Source organism: Bufo bufo, chromosome 1, assembly GCF_905171765.1.
Source record: "Bufo bufo chromosome 1, aBufBuf1.1, whole genome shotgun sequence".
NCBI lineage: Eukaryota > Metazoa > Chordata > Amphibia > Anura > Bufonidae > Bufo > Bufo bufo.
In genome coordinates this window covers 295,975,037-295,996,262 of record NC_053389.1, presented here as the reverse complement: position 1 = coordinate 295,996,262, position 21,226 = coordinate 295,975,037, and the positions used below count along the sequence as shown (strand labels likewise).

At 45.4% G+C, this 21,226-nt stretch overlaps 1 protein-coding gene across 1 annotated transcript in view; it reads left to right on the top strand.

The window, feature by feature from the left end:
• LOC121008305 (E3 ubiquitin-protein ligase RNF213-like) overlaps positions 1-21,226 on the top strand; it is a 393,898-nt gene that overhangs the window by 316,466 nt on the left and 56,206 nt on the right. The window contains exons 32-34 of the mRNA XM_040440760.1: positions 12,108-12,282; positions 12,402-12,496; positions 12,885-13,142. Coding sequence (XP_040296694.1) covers positions 12,108-12,282; positions 12,402-12,496; positions 12,885-13,142 — 528 coding nt within the window. The remainder of the gene's footprint in view (positions 1-12,107; positions 12,283-12,401; positions 12,497-12,884; positions 13,143-21,226) is intronic.

The window sequence follows — 21,226 nt, the reverse complement described above, 5'->3', positions numbered from 1 at the left end:
TTTCGGACGGCTCACGCTCCTCATGCTCCGCCCTCGTTTTTCATGGCCGACCGGAAGTGCTTCGCGGCAAGCCGCGGCAATCTATTTTAGTCCCTGGTCTCGGAGGCCTGCTAGGCCGCAATTCCTCTAGGCCCTCCCTTTTTCCTCTACACTTAGGGGGTGGGACCCTCTTCCACCAGACACTCCTGGGAGCGCTGAGCTCGCTCTTTTTTCCTTCGCTGGCCCTGTGAGGAAGCCGTCTCTCTTTCCTCTCTTATCTGTCGGCAGGTGCCTTCACTGAGGGATTTCAGGACTAGTGATGTCCGTTTGGGAACGCCAAACGCGAATTTCTGTAAATGTTCGCGAACGGGCGAACCGCCATAGACTTCAATAGGCAGGCTAATTTTAAAACCCACAGGGACTCTTTCTAGCCACAGTAGTGATAGAAACGTTGTTTCAAGGGGACTAACACCTGGACTGTGGCATGCCGGAGGAGGATCCATGGCAAAACTCCCATGGAAAATTATGTAGTTGACGCAGAGTTGGATTTTTATCCATAAAGGGCATAAATCACCTAACAATCCAATTTTTTTTTTAACAACGTGGTTTAAAACATCCAGTGTGTGTATACGATCAGGTGAGATGTTGTATCGATCAGGTAGTGTAAGGGTTACGCCCGCTTCACAGACATTGACAGACCAAACTCCCCTTTTAAAGCACCGCAAACAACCGCAAACAGTCCATTTGCCCAACCGCAAACTCCCCATTTGTTCAAGGTTGGATACCAAGCTAGCCATGTCCCGTTGATGTCATTGAAGGTTTCTTCCTCCACCCAGCCACGTACAACACCAAGGGTCCCCGAAAGGTGAATTTAATTGATTTTTCGAAGGGGGAGATGGTTAAAAAAACGCTGGCTCCCTCCCCTTTGTTTGAATCCACGGTCACTGCGTCTGTGCCGTGCAATTTACTGCCCCACCCGATATGAGTGGTATTTTCTGTAGTTCTCTCTTCTCATCAGTTTAATCCCTGTTACGTCCCCAATCTGGGGTCAATTTATTAAATAGATTTTTCGAACGGGGAGATGGTTAAAAAAAATGCTGGCTCCCTCCCCTTTGTTTGAATCCACGCCACGGTCACTGCGTCTGCACCGTGCAATTTACTGCCCCACCGGAAATGAGTGGTATTTTCTGTAGTACTATTCTCATCAGTTTAATCCCTGTTATGTCCCCAATCTGGGGTCAAATTATTAAATAGATTTTTCGAACGGGGAGATGGTTAAAAAAATGCTGGCTCCCTCCCCTTTGTTTGAATCCACGCCACGGTCACTGCGTCTGCACCGTGCAATTTACTGCCCCACCGGATATGAGTGGTATTTTCTGTAGTACTATTCTCATCAATTTAATCCCTGTTATGTCCCCAATCTGGGGTCAAATTGATAAATAGATTTTTCGAACGGGGAGATGGTTAAAAAAAATGCTGGCTCCCTCCCCTTTGTTTGAATCCACGCCACGGTCACTGCGTCTGCTCCGTGCAATTTACTGCCCCACCCGATATGAGTGGTATTTTCTGTAGTACTATTCTCATCAGTTTAATCCCTGTTACGTCCCATATCAGGGTGGGATTGCCTTTTGTGAAAAAAAATTTAGGCCGGGTACCTTCGACTGCCTTCACAGTGACAGACCAAACTCTGATACACCAAAATGAATTGATTTTAGGAACCGGGAGATGGAAAAAGCAGCTTGGTCGGTCCTCTTACTCAGTCCCAAGTTGGGGCACTGTGCTTGCACGGAGCAATGTGCTGTGACACCCTATATGAGTGGTGTCTTAACTAGTACTATTCCTATCAGTTTAATCCCTGTTACGTCCCCTATCCGGGGACGTGTGTCGAATTGATTAACCATTGTCGAATTAACGAACCATTACGACATCCTGGAATAATTTAGTTCTGAGCTTTGTACTTGCTTTGTATTGGAATTGATGGGGATTTTTTAAATTGTCTGGATTATTTCTAATAAACTATTAAGAGACTTTATTATGATTTTTTTATTTTATGTATTAAAAACCCACCCATAAAACTTTTAAAAAATATATTAAAAAAATTATGTTTTTTCTATGAAAAATTAACCAGCCAACACTTTTGGTCTGATCATAATGAAGCAACGACCTTATCATCTGGGGTGTGGCAACATTGCCAACACACTCATAGAGGTGATAATCGCTTCATTGTGATATGCAAGCCCCTTCACCACAACAAGGTAACGATCACGAAGGGGAATTGACACTTGTATGTGCCTTTTTTTTTTGTTTTGTTTTTGCAGCCACAGTGCAGCACCAGAGGCCAGAAAAATTAGGCATGTACACATGCCTGAAAAATAATGTTATTGTTGCAGCCGCTGTTGTAGCAGCGGCCGGAAAAATTGATGTTTTCCAAGCAGAAAGGTGACTAAAACATTGCGGCTTGAACCCTAGTTGGTGGCGGAGAATTCACGAAAGTCATCCGGTATGCAGACATTAAATACAGCAGCGTGGGGACCATTTTGAGGCCAAGGCATGTCATCAGGCTCTTTGTTAGTCAAACGTATCCCCCACTGTCAGTCCCTTCGGGATCCATGCCTCATTCATCTTAATGAAGGTAAGGTAATCAACACTTTTTTGACCGAGGCGACTTCTTTTGTCAGTGACAATGCCTCCTGCTGCGCTGAAGGTCCTTTCTGACAGGACACTTGAAGCGGGGCAGGCCAGAAGTTCTATCGCAAACTGGGATAGCTCAGGCCACAGGTCAAGCATGCACACCCAGTAGTCAAGGGGTTCATCGCTCCTCAGAGTGTCGATATCTGCAGTTAAGGCGAGGTAGTGTGCTACCTGTCGGTCGAGTCGTTCTCTAAGGCTGGATCCCGAAGGGCTGTGGCGATGTGTAGGACTGAAAAAGCTCTGCATGTCCTCCATCAACAACACATCTGTAAAGCGTCCTGTCCTTGCCGCCATGGTCGTGGTAGGAGGAGGATTACTTTCACCTCTTCCCCTGTTAGATTCCCGTTGTGCTGTGACATCCCCCTTATAAGCTGTGTAAAGCATATTTTTTAGTTTTGTTTTGAACTGCTGCATCCTTTCTGACTTTCGGTAATTTGGTAACATTTCTGCCACTTTCTGCTTATACCAGGGGTCTAGTAGCGTGGCCACCCAGTACAGGTCGTTGTCTTTCATCCTTTTTATACGAGGGTCCCTCAACAGACATGACAGCATGAAAGACCCCATTTGCACAAGGTTGGATGCCGAGCTACTTATTTCCCGTTCCTCGTCCTCACTGATGTCATTGACGGTCTGTTCTTCACCCCAGCCACGTACAACACCACGGGTCCCAGATAGGTGACAACAACGAGCACCCTGGGATGCCTGCTGTGGTTGGTCTTCCTCCTCCTCAAAGCCACATTCCTCCTCTGACTCCTCTTCCTCACACTCCTCTTCCAGCGTTGCCGCAGGTCCAGCAAGCGATGATGACAAGGCTGTTTCTGGTGGTGATGGTGACCACAACTCTTCCTCTTCACGCTCATCTACAGCCTGATCCAGCACTCTTCGCAGGGCATGCTCCAGGAAGAAAACAAATGGAATGAGGTCGCGGATGGTGCCTTCGGTGTGACTGACTAGGTTTGTCACCTCCTCAAAAGGACGCATGAGCCTACAGGCATTGCGCATGAGCGTCCAGTAACGTGGCAAAAATATTCCCAGCTCCGCAGAGGCTGTCCTAGCACCCCGGTCATACAAATACTCGTTGACGGCTTTTTCTTGTTGGAGCAGGCGGTCGAACATTAGGAGTGTTGAATTCCAATGTGTCGGGCTGTTGCAAATCAAGCGCCTCACTGGCATGTTGTTTCGGCGCTGAATGTCTGAAAAGTGCGCCATGGCCGTGTAGGAACGCCTGAAATGGCCACACACCTTCCTGGCCTGCTTGAGGACATCCTGTAAGCCTGGGTACTTAGACACAAAGCGTTGTACGATGAGATTTAACATGTGTGCCATGCACGGCACATGTGACAACCTGCCCAAATTCAATGCCGCCCCCAAATTGCTTCCATTGTCACACACCACTTTGCCGATCTCCAGTTGGTGCGGGGTCAGCCACTGATCAACCTGTGCGTTCAGGGCGGACAGGAGTGCTGGTCCGGTGTGGCTCTCTGCTTTCAGGCAAGTCAACCCCAAGACAGAGTGACACTGTCGTATCCGGGATGTGGAATAGCCCCTGGGGAGCTGGGGGGATTCAGTTGATGTGCAGCCAGACGCCGCAGCAGAAGAGGACTCAGCCGAGGAGGTTATGGAAGAGGAAGGAGTAGGAGGAGTAGAGGAGGTGGCAGTAGGCCTGCCTGAAAGTCGTGGCGGTGTCACCAACTCCGCTGCAGAGACACGCATTCCATGCTTGTCAGCCGTCAGCAGGTTGACCCAATGCGCAGTGTAGGTGATATACCTGCCCTGACCGTGCTTTGAAGACCAGGTATCAGTGGTCAGATGGACCCTTGCCCCAACACTGTATGCCAGAGATGCCATGACTTCCTTTTCAATCACTGAGTAGAGGTTTGGGATTGCCTTTTTTGAAAAAAAAATTCGTCCAGGTATCTTCCACTGTGGTGTCCCAATAGCGACAAATTTTTTGAAGGCCTCAGACTCCACCAGCTGGTATGGTAAAAGCTGGCGGGCTTAGAGTTCCGTCAAGCCAGCTGTCAGACGCCGGGCAAGAGGGTGACTCTGGGAAATTGGCTTCCTACGCTTAAACATTTCCTTTACAGACACCTGACTGTGGGCAGATGAGATGGAACTGCTGAAGGCGGAGTGGCGGGTGGTTGAGAGGGGGCAAGGAGGACAGCAGTGGTTGACGTGGCTGAAGATGCTGGACCAGGAGGAGGATGGTGGCTTTGAGCTTGTGTGCTGCTTCTACTCGTCATCATGTGTTGATCCCATAGGCGTTTGTGATGTGCGATCATGTGCCTTCGCAAAGCAGTTGTACCTAGGTGGGTGTTGGATTTCCCACCACTCAGTTTCTTTTGGCACAGGTTGCAACTGGCATTGCTGTTGTCAGAGGCAGACACACAAAAAAATGCCACACTGCTGAGCTTTGCAATGACGGCATTCTGGTGGTGGCAGCTGCATGTGTTGATTGGCGTGCTGTCTGGCTGACCCCGGGTGCCGATACATGCTGTCTGACTGTGCCACTAGCTCCTTGCGACGACCTCCCCCTGCTTCCAACTCATCTCCTCCTTCTCTCTGTCTCCCCTTCTGAACTTTTCCCCTCTTCTTCTTCTCTTCGAGCAGGCACCCACGTGGCCTACACGGACACATCGTCATCATCAACCACTTCACTTGTGTCTGACACCTCAGCAAAGGAAGCAGCAGCGGGTACAACATCATCATCATCATCATCATCACACTGTACGTCCATGTGTGTAATGCTGCCTGACTGAGACATACCCCTGTTATCTCCATCGTCTGGCAATAATGGTTGCGCATCACTAATTTCATCCAAATGATGTGTAAATAACTCCTCTGATGGATCAAGTGAAGCGGCTGTGGTGGCTGTGGTGGTAGTGGTGGTGGTGGCGGCGGGCGGGAGAGTGGTAACTTGAGAGCAGGTGACCAAAGCTGAGCTGGAGGAGGATGGTGCGTCAAGGTTCTTAGCGGAAGCTGTTGAAGATTGGGTGTCCTGTGTAAGCCAGTCAACTATTTTCTCAGAATTTTTTGGGTTCAGGGTACGTGGCCTCTGAACACTGGGCATTATTCCAGGGCCAGTGGAAATCACAGCACTACGAACACGACGGCCCCTACGGCGTGGCCTGATAGATGTTACTATGCGTGCAAGGTACTGTGCCACCCTATATAAGTGGTGGGCAGTGGGCACAGTACAGTCTGTTTGGGCCTGACACATACTGGCTTGCTAATGGGATTAGATCACAGAAAAAAATTAAATCAATTTTTTTTTTATCTGCGAGGTATTTGTGAGTAAATGACACCCTGTAACGGTATAAGTGGAGGTCCAGCCACTAGCCAGTGGCCACAATACAGTCTGTGTGGGCCTGACACACACGGGCTTGCAAATGGGTTTAGATCACAGAAAATAATTAAATAGAATTTTTTTTTATCTGCGAGGTATTTGTGAGTAAATGACACCCTGTAACGGTATAAGTGGAGGTCTAGCCACCAGCCAGTGGCCACAATACAGTCTGTGTGGGCCTGACACACACGGGCTTGCAAATGGGTTTAGATCACAGAAAAAAATTAAATAGAATTTTTTTTTATCTGCGAGGTATTTGTGAGTAAATGACACCCTGTAACGGTATAAGTGGAGGTCTAGCCAGTGGCCACAATACAGTCTGTGTGGGCCTGACACACACGGGCTTGCAAATGGGTTTAGATCACAAAAAAAAATTAAATAGAATTTTTTTTGTATCTGCGAGGTATTTGTGAGTAAATGACACCCTGTAACGGTATAAGTGGAGGTCTAGCCTCTAGCCAGTGGCCACAATACAGTCTGTGTGGGCCTGACACACACGGGCTTGCAAATGGGATTAGATCACAGAAAAAAATTAAATAGAATTTTTTTTTATCTGTGAGGTATTTGTGAGTAAATGACACCCTGTAACGGTATAAGTGGAGGTCTAGCCACTAGCCAGTGGCCACAATACAGTCTGTGTGGGCCTGACACACACGGGCTTGCAAATGGGTTTAGATCACAGAAAAAAATTAAATATAATTTTTTTTTGATCTGCGAGGTATTTGTGAGTAAATGACACCCTGTAACGGTATAAGTGGAGGTCTAGCCAATAGCCAGTGGCCACAATACAGTCTGTGTGGGCCTGACACACACGGGCTTGCAAATGGGATTAGATCACAGAAAAAAATTAAATAGAATTTTTTTTTATCTGTGAGGTATTTGTGAGTAAATGACACCCTGTAACGGTATAAGTGGAGGTCTAGCCACTAGCCAGTGGCCACAATACAGTCTGTGTGGGCCTGACACACACGGGCTTGCAAATGGGTTTAGATCACAGAAAAAAATTAAATATAATTTTTTTTTGATCTGCGAGGTATTTGTGAGTAAATGACACCCTGTAACGGTATAAGTGGAGGTCTAGCCAATAGCCAGTGGCCACAATACAGTCTGTGTGGGCCTGACACACACGGGCTTGCAAATGGGATTAGATCACAGAAAAAAATTTAATATAATTTTTTTTTATCTGCAAGGTATTTGTGAGTAAATGACACCCTGTAACGTTATAAGTGGAGGTCTAGCCACTAGCCAGTGGACACAATACAGTCTATGTGGGCTTGCAAATGGGATTAGATCACAGAAAAAAAAAATATATAATTTTTTTATCTGCAAGGTATATTCTGTCACATCCTGTATGAATGGTGTGCACACAGTACTGTCTGTGACTGAGCCTGCAGCCTCTCACTCACGGGCAGGCAACTGCAATATATGTATATATATAAAAAATAAAAATAAAAGCAGACTGATGTACCAGCCCTGAAAAGGGCTTTTTGGGATGCTGTCAGGACGCTGTCCTTACAGCAGATGAGTCTGTGGACACAGAATAATGCCCTAGCTAACGCTTTCCCTATTGAATCAGCAGCAGCAGCACTTTCCCTCCTCTCACTGAGAATGCAGCTTCCGAATGAATCTAAAATGGATGCTGTCCAGGAGGTGGGAGGGTCTGGGAGGGAGGGTCTGCTGCTGATTGGCTGGAATGTGTCTGCTGACTGTGAGGTACAGGGTCAAAGTTTACTCAATGATGATGTATAGGGGGCGGACCGAACATCGCATATGTCGCCCGCCGCGGCGAACGCGAACAAGCTATGTTCGCCGGTAACTATTCGCCGGCGAACTATTCGCCGGCGAACTATTGGGCCATCTCTATTCAGGACCTGGTTCCACCTGCAGCTTGTCTGGTAGGACTACCCTATATCCCTCCAGCCCTGGGACCAGCTCTTAGAGCCATGTCCGAACCCACAACTGATGCTCGCCTGCCACCAACCCCCACCCACTAAGCTCAAGTTTCCTTGCGGCCAGTCAGACTCCCTGTACCGCGTGCCGTGCGCCCAGACCAGCCCTAGCCATCCTGCCCAAGCAACCGCACTGCCCCCCTGGCCTTGTGGAACCGGATTAGGCCCGCGCCCTGTCCCGGGCTGTAGAGTTTCCCAATCCACCCTTTCTCTCATGGGACGATTGGTTGACCAGTCCTCACCTGCGCATCTCGTGCCTTCCACGGGCGACCAACCCAGGGGCAGACCTTTGCACAAGTGGCTCGTAACAGGACGCTATTCCTCTTCTGATGCCTCGGTGTCTCCACCTCTCCCAAGGCCACGCTCGGTTATGTCCTCCCTCCCAGGCGAGACACTGTCCGAAGGGGAGGTACTTGATTCAGACTCGGATCTGGATCAGGAACAATCTTCTAAGATTGCTTCCATGGTAGATCGCCTGGTCGTGGCTGTCCGGGACACCTTCCAGGTTCAGGATGACTCTCCTTTGTCTAGCTGCCAGGGAGTCTCTTTTGTCCACTCGAGACAAGCCCCTAAGGCCTTTCCCTTTCCCACAATTTTTCTGTCGTCATTGCCAATGGATGGGACCTTCCAGATCGTCATTTCAGCGCTTCTAAGAGCCTGAATCTGCTATACCCCTTTCCGCCAGACTTGGTTGCAAAATAGGCGTCCCCGCCACTCGTGCGCTTCACTAAGCATACTGCTATCCCCGTGGCCAATGGCACATCTCTTTAGGACCCTGTGGCTCACCGCCTGGAGTCTTTTACTAAGTCCGCCTTTGCGGCGGATGGCTCTGCGCTTCGTCCCATTTTTGCCTAAGCGTGGGTAGTTAAGGCAGTCTCTGAATGGGCCCTTTGACTGCATCAGGACATCGCGGCTGATCCTCTCCCCGATGGTTTTCGGTCGGTTCGTCTTCTCCTCCAGCGCAGACGTCCGTCGATCTGGTTTTGCATGTGAGTGTTAGGTATGATGCCCGTTCCCCTGAAGACGCCAAGTTATTTGGCGAAACATGTCGGGGGGCAGTGTCCTGTAAAGTGTTCGTTTTAAACAGCATCAGCTTGTAAAGCTCCATAACTATGTCCACCAGTTAGGCAGTCATATAGGGGACAGTGAGGAGGAGAGCACGCCAGCTACCAGTTAGTAATAGATAGGAGGGAGAGTTAGCCAACTCCTGTGACGGACCACAAAATAGTGGTATAACAGAGATGGAGCAGCACAGCACGAGCAGGGGCTGCTAAATATAAAGCAGTCAAAGCAGAGCTTTTATATATATACTATAATATTAGATAGCTGGCAGCACCTCCAAGAGGTACCCCCAAGACGCTAAAAATTAATAACTGTGAAGTTTACTTAAAACAAAAAACATCATACAGATTACAAGCTGAGCTGATAATTTTAATTGTGAGTGTTATGTTAAGCATTTTATCAATTAATACAATAAATGTTACGTTTTATTTTAAACACATCATCACACTTGTCAATTTAGAGACAGCCATTGATCCTAGAGATCATTTGAAAAATTCAAAAAAATTGTGTCTCAACACGTTGTGAAGGATCATTCTAAAAGTAATTAGGTATGATGGTCTCTTCCATCGAGGAGCTCCCATTTGCGCAATTTCACACCCGTCCTCTCCAGCGGGCAATCTTATCATCCTGGGATAAGACGCCGAGTTCCTTGGACCATATCATCTCCCTTCCCCTGCAGGTGCGGTCGGCTCTCAGGTGGTGGCTCTCAACTCCAACCTTGGATTCCGGTAAATTTTTTCTTCCGGTCTCATGGTTGGTAATCACCACCGATGGCAGCCTCCTTGGATGGGACGGAATCTTCTCACCTCGAACTGTCCAAGGCAAATATTCTCCGTTGGAGTCTAGACTGCCCATCAACATCCTGGAACTTCGGGCCATCCAACTGTCCCTGTAACATTGGACTCCTCTCCTGAGGGGCCTGCCGGTCCGGATCCAGTTGGACAATGCCACAGCGGTGGCATACATCAATTATCAGGGGGGAACCCGCAGTCAGGCAGCAATGGCGGAGTTGGCCAAGATTCTAAGGTGGGCAGAGGAACAAGTACCAGCTCTTTTGACGGTCTGCATTCCAGGAGTGCAGAATTGGACGGCGGACTTCCTCAGCCGGAGGACCGTAGACCTAGGCGAGTGGTCTTTGCACCCAGAGTTGTTCAACTACATCTGTCTCCATTGGAGCCGTCCAGATAGGAATCTGATGGCATCCAGGATCAACCACAGGCTTCCCACCTTCATCTCGCAGACAAGAGATCCCCGGGCATGCGCAGTAGATGCACTGGTGGCCCCAAGGGACGGCGTTTCCATTCTGTACATCTTCCACCTCTTCCTCTCCTACCCCAGGTCCTTCGCAGAATCAAGAGGGAGGGCATCCAGACGATTCTCATTGCCTCTGATTGGCCGAACCGAGCCTGGTACACCGATCTCATACTTCTTCTAGGAGATGCTCCGTGGCCTCTTCCACTTAGGAACGACCTTCTCTCTCAAGGACCTGTCTTCCACCAGCATTTAGAATCGCTATGTTTGATGGCGTGGCTATTGAGACCGCCATTCTGAAGTGGCATGGTTTCTCCGTTGGAGTAATTCACACCATGATTAAGGCCAGGAAGACAGCATCGTCCAAGATATATTACAGGACATGGAAATCTTTCCTGCACTTCTGTGCGGAACATCTCCACCCTCCGCTCCGTTTTTTCCTTCCCACAATCCTCACCTTTTTGCAAATGGGGCTGGATTTGGATCTTGGTCTTAGTTCTCTAAAGGGGCAGGTGTCAGCGCTTTTAAACTTTTTCCCGCGACCTCTGGTGCAAAAGGCCCCGGTTAAGACCTTTCTTCAAGGGGTGGCTCACACTGTCCCTCCTTATCGCCCGCCTTTACCCTCTTTGGATTTTAAACTTGTGCTTGGTTCTCTCCAATCAGCTCCCTTCAAGCCTCTTGACACAGTTTCTCTATGCCTTCTTTCCTGGAACGTGGCCTTTCTGGTGGTGCTAACCTCCATCAGATGCGTGTCGGAATTGGCGGTGCTCTCCTGTATGGAGCCTTTTCTTATTCTGCACCAAGATAAGGCGGTGCTTTGCCCCGTGGCTTCCTTTCTTCCGAAGGTAGTCTCCACCTTACATGTCAAAAAGGACATCGTTCTCCCCTCATTTTGTCCCTCGCCTCAACATACTAGGCAACGGGCCCTCCACCAGCTGGAAGTGGTTCGTGCCCTGCGGATTTATTTATCTGCTTCAGAGTCGTTTCGCCGTACCGACTCACTGTTCATTATTCCTGAGGGTCCTTGCAAGGGTTTGGCATCCTCCAAAAGAAACAATTGCCAGGTGGATCCGCTATCCCGGGGCAAGGCTCCGCTCCTCCGTATAACGGCTCATTCGACCAGGGCGTTAGGCGCTTCTTGGGCCCGTTTCCACCAGGCTTCTGCTTTACAGTTGTGTAAAGCGGCAACCTGGTCTTCCTTGCACACGTTCACCAAGTTCTACCAGGTGCATATCTTTGCTTTGGCAGACGCTGCTCTGGGCCGCAAGGTCTTATGGGCTGTGGTGTCTTAGACTCTTGCAGCTGTGACTTCCATGGGCGTGTGGTTTCTCCCTCTCCGTGGACTGCTTTGGGATGTCCCACGGTCCTGTGTCCGCCAATGATACAAGTGAGAAAACAAGATTTTTGTGGACTCATCTGTAAAATCTTTCTCGCTGAGTTCATTGGGGGATACAGCTCCCACCCTTTGACGGCGGTTTAACTGGCAGGGTCCTCAGTTTTGGGTTCGGACCCACTGGTTATTGTTATGTTATTCCATTTCTGATTTCTTTTCCTCATCCTTCTTGTGCACAAATTGGGATGCTCTCTCCAGGCTGGAGGGGGTATAGCCGGCGGGAGGAGCTAACACTTTTTAGCCTAGTGTCGCCTCCTAGTGGCAGCAGCAGCTATACCCACAGTCCTGTGTCCCCTAATGAATATAGCGAGAAAGAGATTTTACAGGTCCAAAAAGTCCCAAAAAATCTTGTTTTTTGTTTGTGAAGGAGGCAGGTTATGTTCCAAAGACCTTACCGCATCATGTAGAAAGAATCCACTCTTCTCTTCTGTAACAGAGTCTAAGCCACATTCTGAAGCCACCTGTTCCAGATGTTAGAAGTTTCCTTTTCCAACACATAGAAAAAGATCTAGAACATCTGGGAAACACTCTTGGAAAAAGTGCAGATGACACCACCATCATTGTACATCTTGTACTTTGTCAAATGCTGAATCCCGATCAGCGCGGACAGTGTAAGTTCACATTTTGATGTATGTTACCTTACAGTGTCCAGGGACATTTTTCACACACAAATGCATAACTTCTACAGCCCTAATTCTAAGTATCCATCAATGTTATTATATACCATCAGGGCCTGTTCACTTTGATGAAGTGTGGTCAACAAAAGACATGAGAAACAGCTGGGAGAAACACTTTGCATTAATGGTCATTGGACCTGTGCTGAAGGTAAAAGCCTTTATTAAATATGCTGCCAGTTTATGACTAAGAGCCCATTTACATGGCTGGATTCACAGGGCAATGACTGGGAATGAACCATTTGTTCCCAGTCATTTCCAGCTCTTTCAGTTGCATTTACATGCAGGAAATCCCTATGTATGGGGATGAATGATCACTACTACGATTGGTCATCCTCATCCAGATTCATTCTTTACACATCCCTGTTTGTCAGCAGCACACCGCTCTGTGTAAACTAAGATTTTACTTGCCGCATAAACGCTCCAAGTCACCCGACAAGCAAGCATATTGCTCGTTTATCGGGTAATCAATGACACATTTACTTTTGATAATTAGTAATAATTATAAGTAATAATGGTTATCTTTTTTGTACACACAGCGCCTAAATGAGGATCTGGTGGCTGTGAACAATTACATCAGAACAGATGAGCGAATAAGTTCAAACCCCATAGTAAGGATTGTGTATGGCGACCCATTGGCTAGTGGAGGAAAACTGGAACTGCCGTGGAACAGTCATGTTCATTGTTCCAAAATATGGAGCTGCAGAGAAAGGGTCTCCATAGAATATTTAATGCATATTGTTCAGCAGAAAGAAGGAAAGGATGCTCTGCCGTTATTATGGAAGTTCTTGGAGAAGGTAAGTTCATTGTGAAAGTACTGTAGGTCAGTCTTAGGGTGCTTTCACACAGTTGTTTTTCTGGCATTTTTTTGCACCAGAACCAAATTCATGTGTATTTTTATTTTTTTTTACAATAATGTTTGTTTCTGTATGAATGTAAGTTCACATATGAGCTGCCATCTTTAGCTTTCAGATATTTACAAGTCTTAGGGCTCTTTAACACGAGCGGATCCCGTGTGTGGAATCCACTGCGTGAAAGAGTGCCAAGCCCCATTCCGGATAGCAGAGACACGGAGCAGTAACATGATTGATAATGCTCTTTGCATCTCTGTGATCTTTTACTATAAAATCACGGTGACCACTTTATCTCACTGTGATTTTGTAGTAAAAAGATCACAGAGAGGCATGGAGCATTATTAATCATGTTAATGCTCCGTGTCTCTGCTGTCCGGAATGGGGCATGGCACTCTTTCACGCAGCAGATTACCCGCACAGCATCCGCTCGTGTGAAAGAGCCCTTTTATTTATATATATATATATACACACACACGTGAAACTCGAAAAATTTGAATAACGTGCAAAGTTCATTTATTTCAGTAATGTAACTTAAAAGGTAAAACTAATATATGAGATAGGCTCATTAGATGCAAAGCGAGATAGTTAAAGCCTTTATTTGTTTAATTTGGATGATTACAGCTTATGAAACCCCAAAGTCTCAATTTTGAGGTACATTTTGCTCAGGGGATATTTATTAATTAGCTGACTAGAGTGTGACACTTTGAGCCTAGAATATTGAACCTTTTCGCAAAATTCTAATTTTAAGCTGCATTAATGCAATTCCTTTTAAAGGGGTTCTGCACTTTCATTTAACTGATGATCTATCCTCTGGATAGATCATCAGCTTCTGATCGGCGGGGGTCCGACACCCGGGACCCCCACCGATCAGCTGTTTGAGAAGGCAGCGGCGCTCCAGCAGCGGCGCTCCAGCAGCGCCGCGGCCTTCTCACTGTTTACCGCCGGGCCGCCGGCCCACTGACGTCACAACTAGTATCAACTAGCGTTGGCGGGGCTAAGCTCTGTTCACTTGAATGGAGCTTAGCTGCGCCCCACACTAGTTGATTCTAGTCGTGACGTCAGTGGGCTGACTAAGCTCTGTTCACTTGAATGGAGCTTAGCCGCGCCCACGCTAGTTGATACTAGTCGTGACGCCAGTGGGCCGGCCTCCCGGCGGTAAACAGTGAGAAGGCAGCGGCGCTGCTGGAGCGCCGCTGCCTTCTCAAACAGCTGATCGGCGGGGGTCCCGGGTGTCGGACCCCCGCCGACCAGAAGCTGATAATCTATCCAGAGGATAGATCATCAGTTAAATGAAAGTACAGAACCTCTTTAAGTTGCATTACTGAAATAAATGGACTTTTACACAATATTCAAATTTTTTGAGTTTCACCTGTATATATAATCAAATGTTCCCATGTGATATCATGGCAGAACATACTTGTACACTGCGTGCAGAATTATTAGGCAAATGAGTATTTTGACCACATCATCCTCTTTATGCATGTTGTCTTACTCCAAGCTGTATAGGCTCAAAAGCCTACTACCAATTAAGCATATTAGGTGATGTGCATCTCTGTAATGAGAAGGGGTGTGGTCTAATGACATCAACACCCTATATTAGGTGTGCATAATTATTAGGCAACTTCCTTTCCTTTGGCAAAATGGGTCAAAAGAAGGACTTGACAGGCTCAGAAAAGTCTAAAATAGTGAGATATCTTGCAGAGGGATGCAGCACTCTTAAAATTGCAAAGCTTCTGAAGCGTGATCATCGAACAATCAAGCGTTTCATTCAAAATAGTCAACAGGGTCGCAAGAAGCGTGTGGAAAAACCAAGGCGCAAAATAACTGCCCATGAACTGAGAAAAGTCAAGCGTGCAGCTGCCAAGATGCCACTTGCCACCAGTTTGGCCATATTTCAGAGCTGCAACATCACTGGAGTGCCCAAAAGCACAAGGTGTGCAATACTCAGAGACATGGCCAAGGTAAGAAAGGCTGAAAGACGACCACCACTGAACAAGACACACAAGCTGAAACGTCAAGACTGGGCCAAGAAATATCTCAAGACTGATTTTTCTAAGGTTTTATGGACTGATGAAATGAGAGTGAGTCTTGATGGGCCAGATGGATGGGCCCGTGGCTGGATTGGTAAAGGGCAGAGAGCTCCAGTCCGACTCAGACGCCAGCAAGGTGGAGGTGGAGTACTGGTTTGGGCTGGTATCATCAAAGATGAGCTTGTGGGGCCTTTTCGGGTTGAGGATGGAGTCAAGCTCAACTCCCAGTCCTACTGCCAGTTTCTGGAAGACACCTTCTTCAAGCAGTGGTACAGGAAGAAGTCTGCATCCTTCAAGAAAAACATGATTTTCATGCAGGACAATGCTCCATCACACGCGTCCAAGTACTCCACAGCGTGGCTGGCAAGAAAGGGTATAAAAGAAGAAAATCTAATGACATGGCCTCCTTGTTCACCTGATCTGAACCCCATTGAGAACCTGTGGTCCATCATCAAATGTGAGATTTACAAGGAGGGAAAACAGTACACCTCTCTGAACAGTGTCTGGGAGGCTTTGCTTGCTGCTGAACGCAATGTTGATGGTGAACAGATCAAAATACTGACAGAATCCATGGATGGCAGGCTTTTGAGTGTCCTTGCAAAGAAAGGTGGCTATATTGGTCACTGATTTGTTTTTGTTTTGTTTTTGAATGTCAGAAATGTATATTTGTGAATGTTGAGATGTTATATTGGTTTCACTGGTAAAAATAAATAATTGAAATGGGTATATATTTGTTTTTTGTTAAGTTGCCTAATAATTATGCACAGTAATAGTCACCTGCACACACAGATATCCCCCTAAAATAGCTAAAACTAAAAACAAACTAAAAACTACTTCCAAAAATATTCAGCTTTGATATTAATGAGTTTTTTGGGTTCATTGAGAACATGGTTGTTGTTCAATAATAAAATTAATCCTCAAAAATACAACTTGCCTAATAATTCTGCACTCCCTGTATTGCGTTATTCTGTTTAACCCAGGGCTATATATTGTCCTTTATTAACTACTACAGGCTGAGAAAACTAAATTCCTAATGATGCCTACTGTCAGATAAAGATGGTAGGCCCACATCTCATTACTTTATGAGATTACAAATAAACATATTGTGCTTTAACCCCTTAACCTCTTTAGGACACAGGGCATACAGGTACGCCTTGATGTCCTGGTACTTAAGGACACAGGCAGTGATCGGAACAAGGTGCAGGCACCTTGGCTAAATGCGCAGGGGGGTCCCCCCGTGTCAGCGATCGCCGCAAACCGCAGGTCAATTCAGACCTGCGGTTTGCGGCTTTTCATGTTGCGGGCGGCGGTGCCATCGGGTGCCCGTGGGGCTGTACGGGGGATCCGATGGCATGGAAGGCAGCTCGATGCCTTCCTGAGGCATCGGCGCTGCCTTCCTGTGACGTGACTGAGATCCAGCCACCTGGATCTCACAGGCTGGAAGCTGTATGATTAATACTCACTATATTACTCATACAGCTAATGCATTCCAATACAGAAGTATTGGAATGCATTGTAAAGGATTAGACCCCCAAAAGTTGAAGTCCCAAAGTGGGATAAAAAATAAAGTGAAAAAAAGTTGAAAAAATTTTGTTTTCCCCCCCAAAAATTAAAAGTTTCAAGTAAAATAAACAAAAACATAATTTTCCCCAAATAAAGTAAGACATATTAGGTATCGCCGCGTCCATATAGACCGGCTCTATAAACATATCACATGACTTAACCCCTCATATGAACACCATAAAAAAAAAAAACTGCGCTAAATAAACAATTTTTGTGTCACCTTACATCACAAAAAGTACAACAGCAAGCGATCAAAAAGGTGTACGCCCATCAAAATAGTACCAATCTAACCATCACGTCATACCGCAAAAAATGAGCCTCTACCTGAGCCAATCGCCAAAAAAAAAAAAAAACTATGGCTCAGAATATGGAGACACTAAAACAATTTTTTTGGGTTTTATAAAAGCTGTTATTGTGTAAAACTTACATAAATAAAAAAAAAGTATACCTATTAGGTATCGCCGCATCCGTATCGACCGGCTCTATAGAAATATCACATGACCTAACCCCTCAGGTGAACACTGTAAAAAAATAAAAATAAAAACGGTGTAAAAAAAGCCATTTTTTGTGACCTTACATCACAAAAAGTGTAATAGCAAGTGATCAAAAAGTCATACGCACCCCAAAATAGTGCCAATCAAACCGTCATCTCATCCAGCAAATATCATACCCTACCCAAGATAATCGCCCAAAAACTGAAAAAACTATGGCTCTCAGACTAATGAAACACTAAAACATGATTTTTTTTTGTTTAAAAAATGATATTGTGTAAAACTTACATAAATAAAAAAAAGTATACATATTAGGTATCACCGCATCTGTATCGACCGGCTCTATAAAAATGTCACATGACGGTGAACACTGTAAAAAAAAAAAAAAAACGGTGTAAAAAAAGCTATTTTTTGTCATCTTACATCATAAAAAGTGTAATAGCAAGCGATTAAAAAGTCATAGGCACCCCAAAATAGTGCCAATCAAACCTTCATATCATCCCTCAATAAATTAGACCCTACCTAAGATAATCACCCAAAAACTGAAAAAAATATGGCTCTCAGACTATGAAATCATTGTTTAAAACTTACATAAATAAAAAAAATTATACATATTAGGTATCGCCGCGTTTATGACAAAACCACATGATCTAACCTGTCAGATTAATGTTGTAAATAGCAAAAAAAAGAAACGGTGCCAAAACAGCTATTTCATGTTACCTTGCCTCACAAAAAGTGTAATATAGAGCAACCAAAAATCATATGTACCCTAAACTAGTACCAACAAAACTTCCACCCTACCCGTAGTTTCTAAACTTTTTTGGAGTTTCTACTCTAGGGGTACATCAGGGGGGCTTCAAATGGTGTCAAAAAACCAGTCCAGCAAAATCTGCCTTCCAAAAACCGTATGGCATTCCTTTCCTTCTGCGCCCTGCCGTGTGCCCGTACAGCAGTTTACGATCACATATGGGGTGTTTCTGTAAATTACAGACTCAGGGCCATAAATATTGAGTTTTTTTTGGCTGTTAACCCTTGCTTTGTAAATGGAAAAAAATATTAATATGGAAAATATGCCAAAAAAGTGAAATTTTGAAACTGTATCTCTATTTTGCATTAATTCTTGTGGAACACCTAAAGGGTTAACTATGTTTGTAAAATCAGTTTTGAATACCTTAAGGGGTGTAGTTTCTACAATGGGGTCATTTTTGGGTGGTTTCTATTATGTAAGCCTCACAAAGTGACTTCAGACCTGAACTGGTCCTTAAAAAGTTGTATTTACTTCTAAACTTCTAAACCTTGTAACATCCCTCAAAAATAAAATGTCATTCCTAAAAGGATCCTAACATGAAGTAGACATATGGGAAATGTAAAGTAATAACTATTTTTGTAGGTATTAATATGTATTATAGAAGTAGAGAAATTGAAACTTGGAAATTTGCTAATTTTTCAAAAATTTGGGCAAATTTTGCATTTTTTTATAAATAAAAATGAATTTTTTTGACTAAATTTTACCAGTGTCATGAAGTACAATATGTAATGAAAAAACGATCTCAGAATGGCCTGGATAAGTCAAAGCATTTTAAAGTTATCACCACTTAAAGTGACACTGGTCAGATTAGCAAAAAATGGCCTGGTCCTTAAGGTGAAATATGGCTGTGTCCTTAAGGAATTAAGGACCCATGCCATACATGTACGACGCATCTGGACGTGACTTAAGGACCAGCGCCATACATGTATGGCGCAAGGTCCGCCGGGTGCTGGGGCAGGATCGCGTGGGAATTGGGACACCATGGCTGCTCTTACCGGCAAGCATCCATGCCAGGTAAGGGCAGCATGGTGTCTTTCCACCCCCTGCAGCTCCATACGCTGCGATTGGCCAGTCAATGAAGACGGCACATTGCAGCGCCAGAAGCTGCGGGGCAGGGGGGTTATGGTCATGGGGAGGTGACCGGTGCTGAACTAGTCAGCATCGGTCTCCTCCGAGGCCAGGCAGGGGACTCCAGTGTTTGGCGTTCCCCTGCCAGCGCTGCAATTGGCTGGAACAACGCTATAGCTGCACAGCAAAGGGCTGAACCTCCCTACATGCAAACATTCTAGCTGGTGACTGCATGCAGAGAGGTTTTGTGCTTCTCTGTGCTGCTTGTTGGCTTGCTGGGACTTGTTGTGCATTTTAAAGTTATCACCACTTAAAGTGACACTGGTCAGATTAGCAAAAAATGGCCTGGTCCTTAAGGTGAAATATGGCTGTGTCCTTAAGGAATTAAGGACCCATGCCATACATGTACGACGCAGTGTTTGGCGTCCCCTGCCAGCGCTGCAATTAGCTGGAACAACGCTATAGCTGCACAGCAAAGGGCTGAACCTCCCTGCATGCAAACATTCTAGCTGGTGACTGCATGCAGAGAGGTTTTGTGCTTCTCTGTGCTGCTTGTTGGCTTGCTGGGACTTGTTGTGCACCACCACTGTGATTTGAGCTTTTCCTACTGAAAGAACAAAAAAAATAAGAACAACATCTGGGATTGCTGCACTGATTATTTTTTTCATTTGCAGCTGTTCTAGATCCCTAAATAACCCTCCATCCCTGTCCCTGAACCTTCCCTCCCCCCCACAACCCCCGTCCTTTTTTTATTGACACTTTTTGGTCCGTGCACTTTTCTGGTAATTATTTTTATTTTTTTTTACAATTTTCAAGTAGATTTTTAGATAGTCTTCTTTTTTTTGTATCTGCAGTAAATTTTTATACTGCAGTGTCTGCACGGACGCACCAAACGTCAGCTTGCGTGCGTTCTGCTGCCCTGAGCACCAATAAGTACCATTTTTTTTTTACTGGTAACTTTTTTGGTGTAAAAAATACATTTAGTGTTAAATAGAAATCAATTTTAGGTAGTGTTAGTGTAGATGTTTGCATGCACATAATATCTGTGTGCGTGCGTATGTTTTGCAACTGCTGAGCGCTGATCAGAAACATTTTTCTGATCGGTCTGCTCAGTTTACTGTGCAGATTTTTTATTTTTATTTTTTCGTGTAGATATATACAGTACAGACAAAAGTTTGGACACACCTTCTCATTCAAAGAGTTTTCTTTATTTTAATGACTATGAAAATTGTAGATTCACACTGGAGGCATCAAAACTATGAATTAACACAGGTGGAATTAAATACATAACAAACAAGTGTGAAACAACTGAAAATATGTCATATTCTAGGTCCTTCAAAGTAGCCACCTTTTGCTTTGATTACTGCTTTACACACTCTTGGCATTCTCTTGATGAGCTTCAAGAGGTAGACCCCTGAAATGGTTTTCACTTCACAGGTGTGCCCTGTCAGGTTTAATAAGTGGGATTTATTGCCTTATAAATGGGGTTGGGATCATCAGTTGCGTTGAGGAGAAGTCAGGTGGATACACAGCTGATAGTCCTACTGAATAGACTGTTAGAATTTGTATTATGGCAAGAAAAAAGCAGCTAAGTAAAGAAAAACGAGTGGCCATCATTACTTTAAGAAATGAAGGTCAGTCAGTCAGCCGAAAAATTGGGAAAACTTTGAAAGTAAGGGCTATTTGACCATGAAGGAGAGTGATGGGGTGCTGCGCCAGATGACTTGGCCTCCACAGTCACCGGACCTGAACCCAATCGAGATGGTTTGGGGTGAGCTGGACCGCAGAGTGAAGGCAAAAGGGCCAACAAGTGCTAAGCATCTCTGGGAACTCCTTCAAGACTGTTGGAAGACCATTTCAGGGGACTACCTCTTGAAGCTCATCAAGAGAATGCCAAGAGTGTGCAAAGCAGTAATCAAAGCAAATGGTGGCTACTTTGAAGAACCTAGAATATGACATATTTTCAGTTGTTTCACACTTGTTTGTTATGTATATAATTCCACATGTGTTAATTCATAGTTTTGATGCCTTCATAGTCATGAAAATAAAGAAAACTCTTTGAATGAG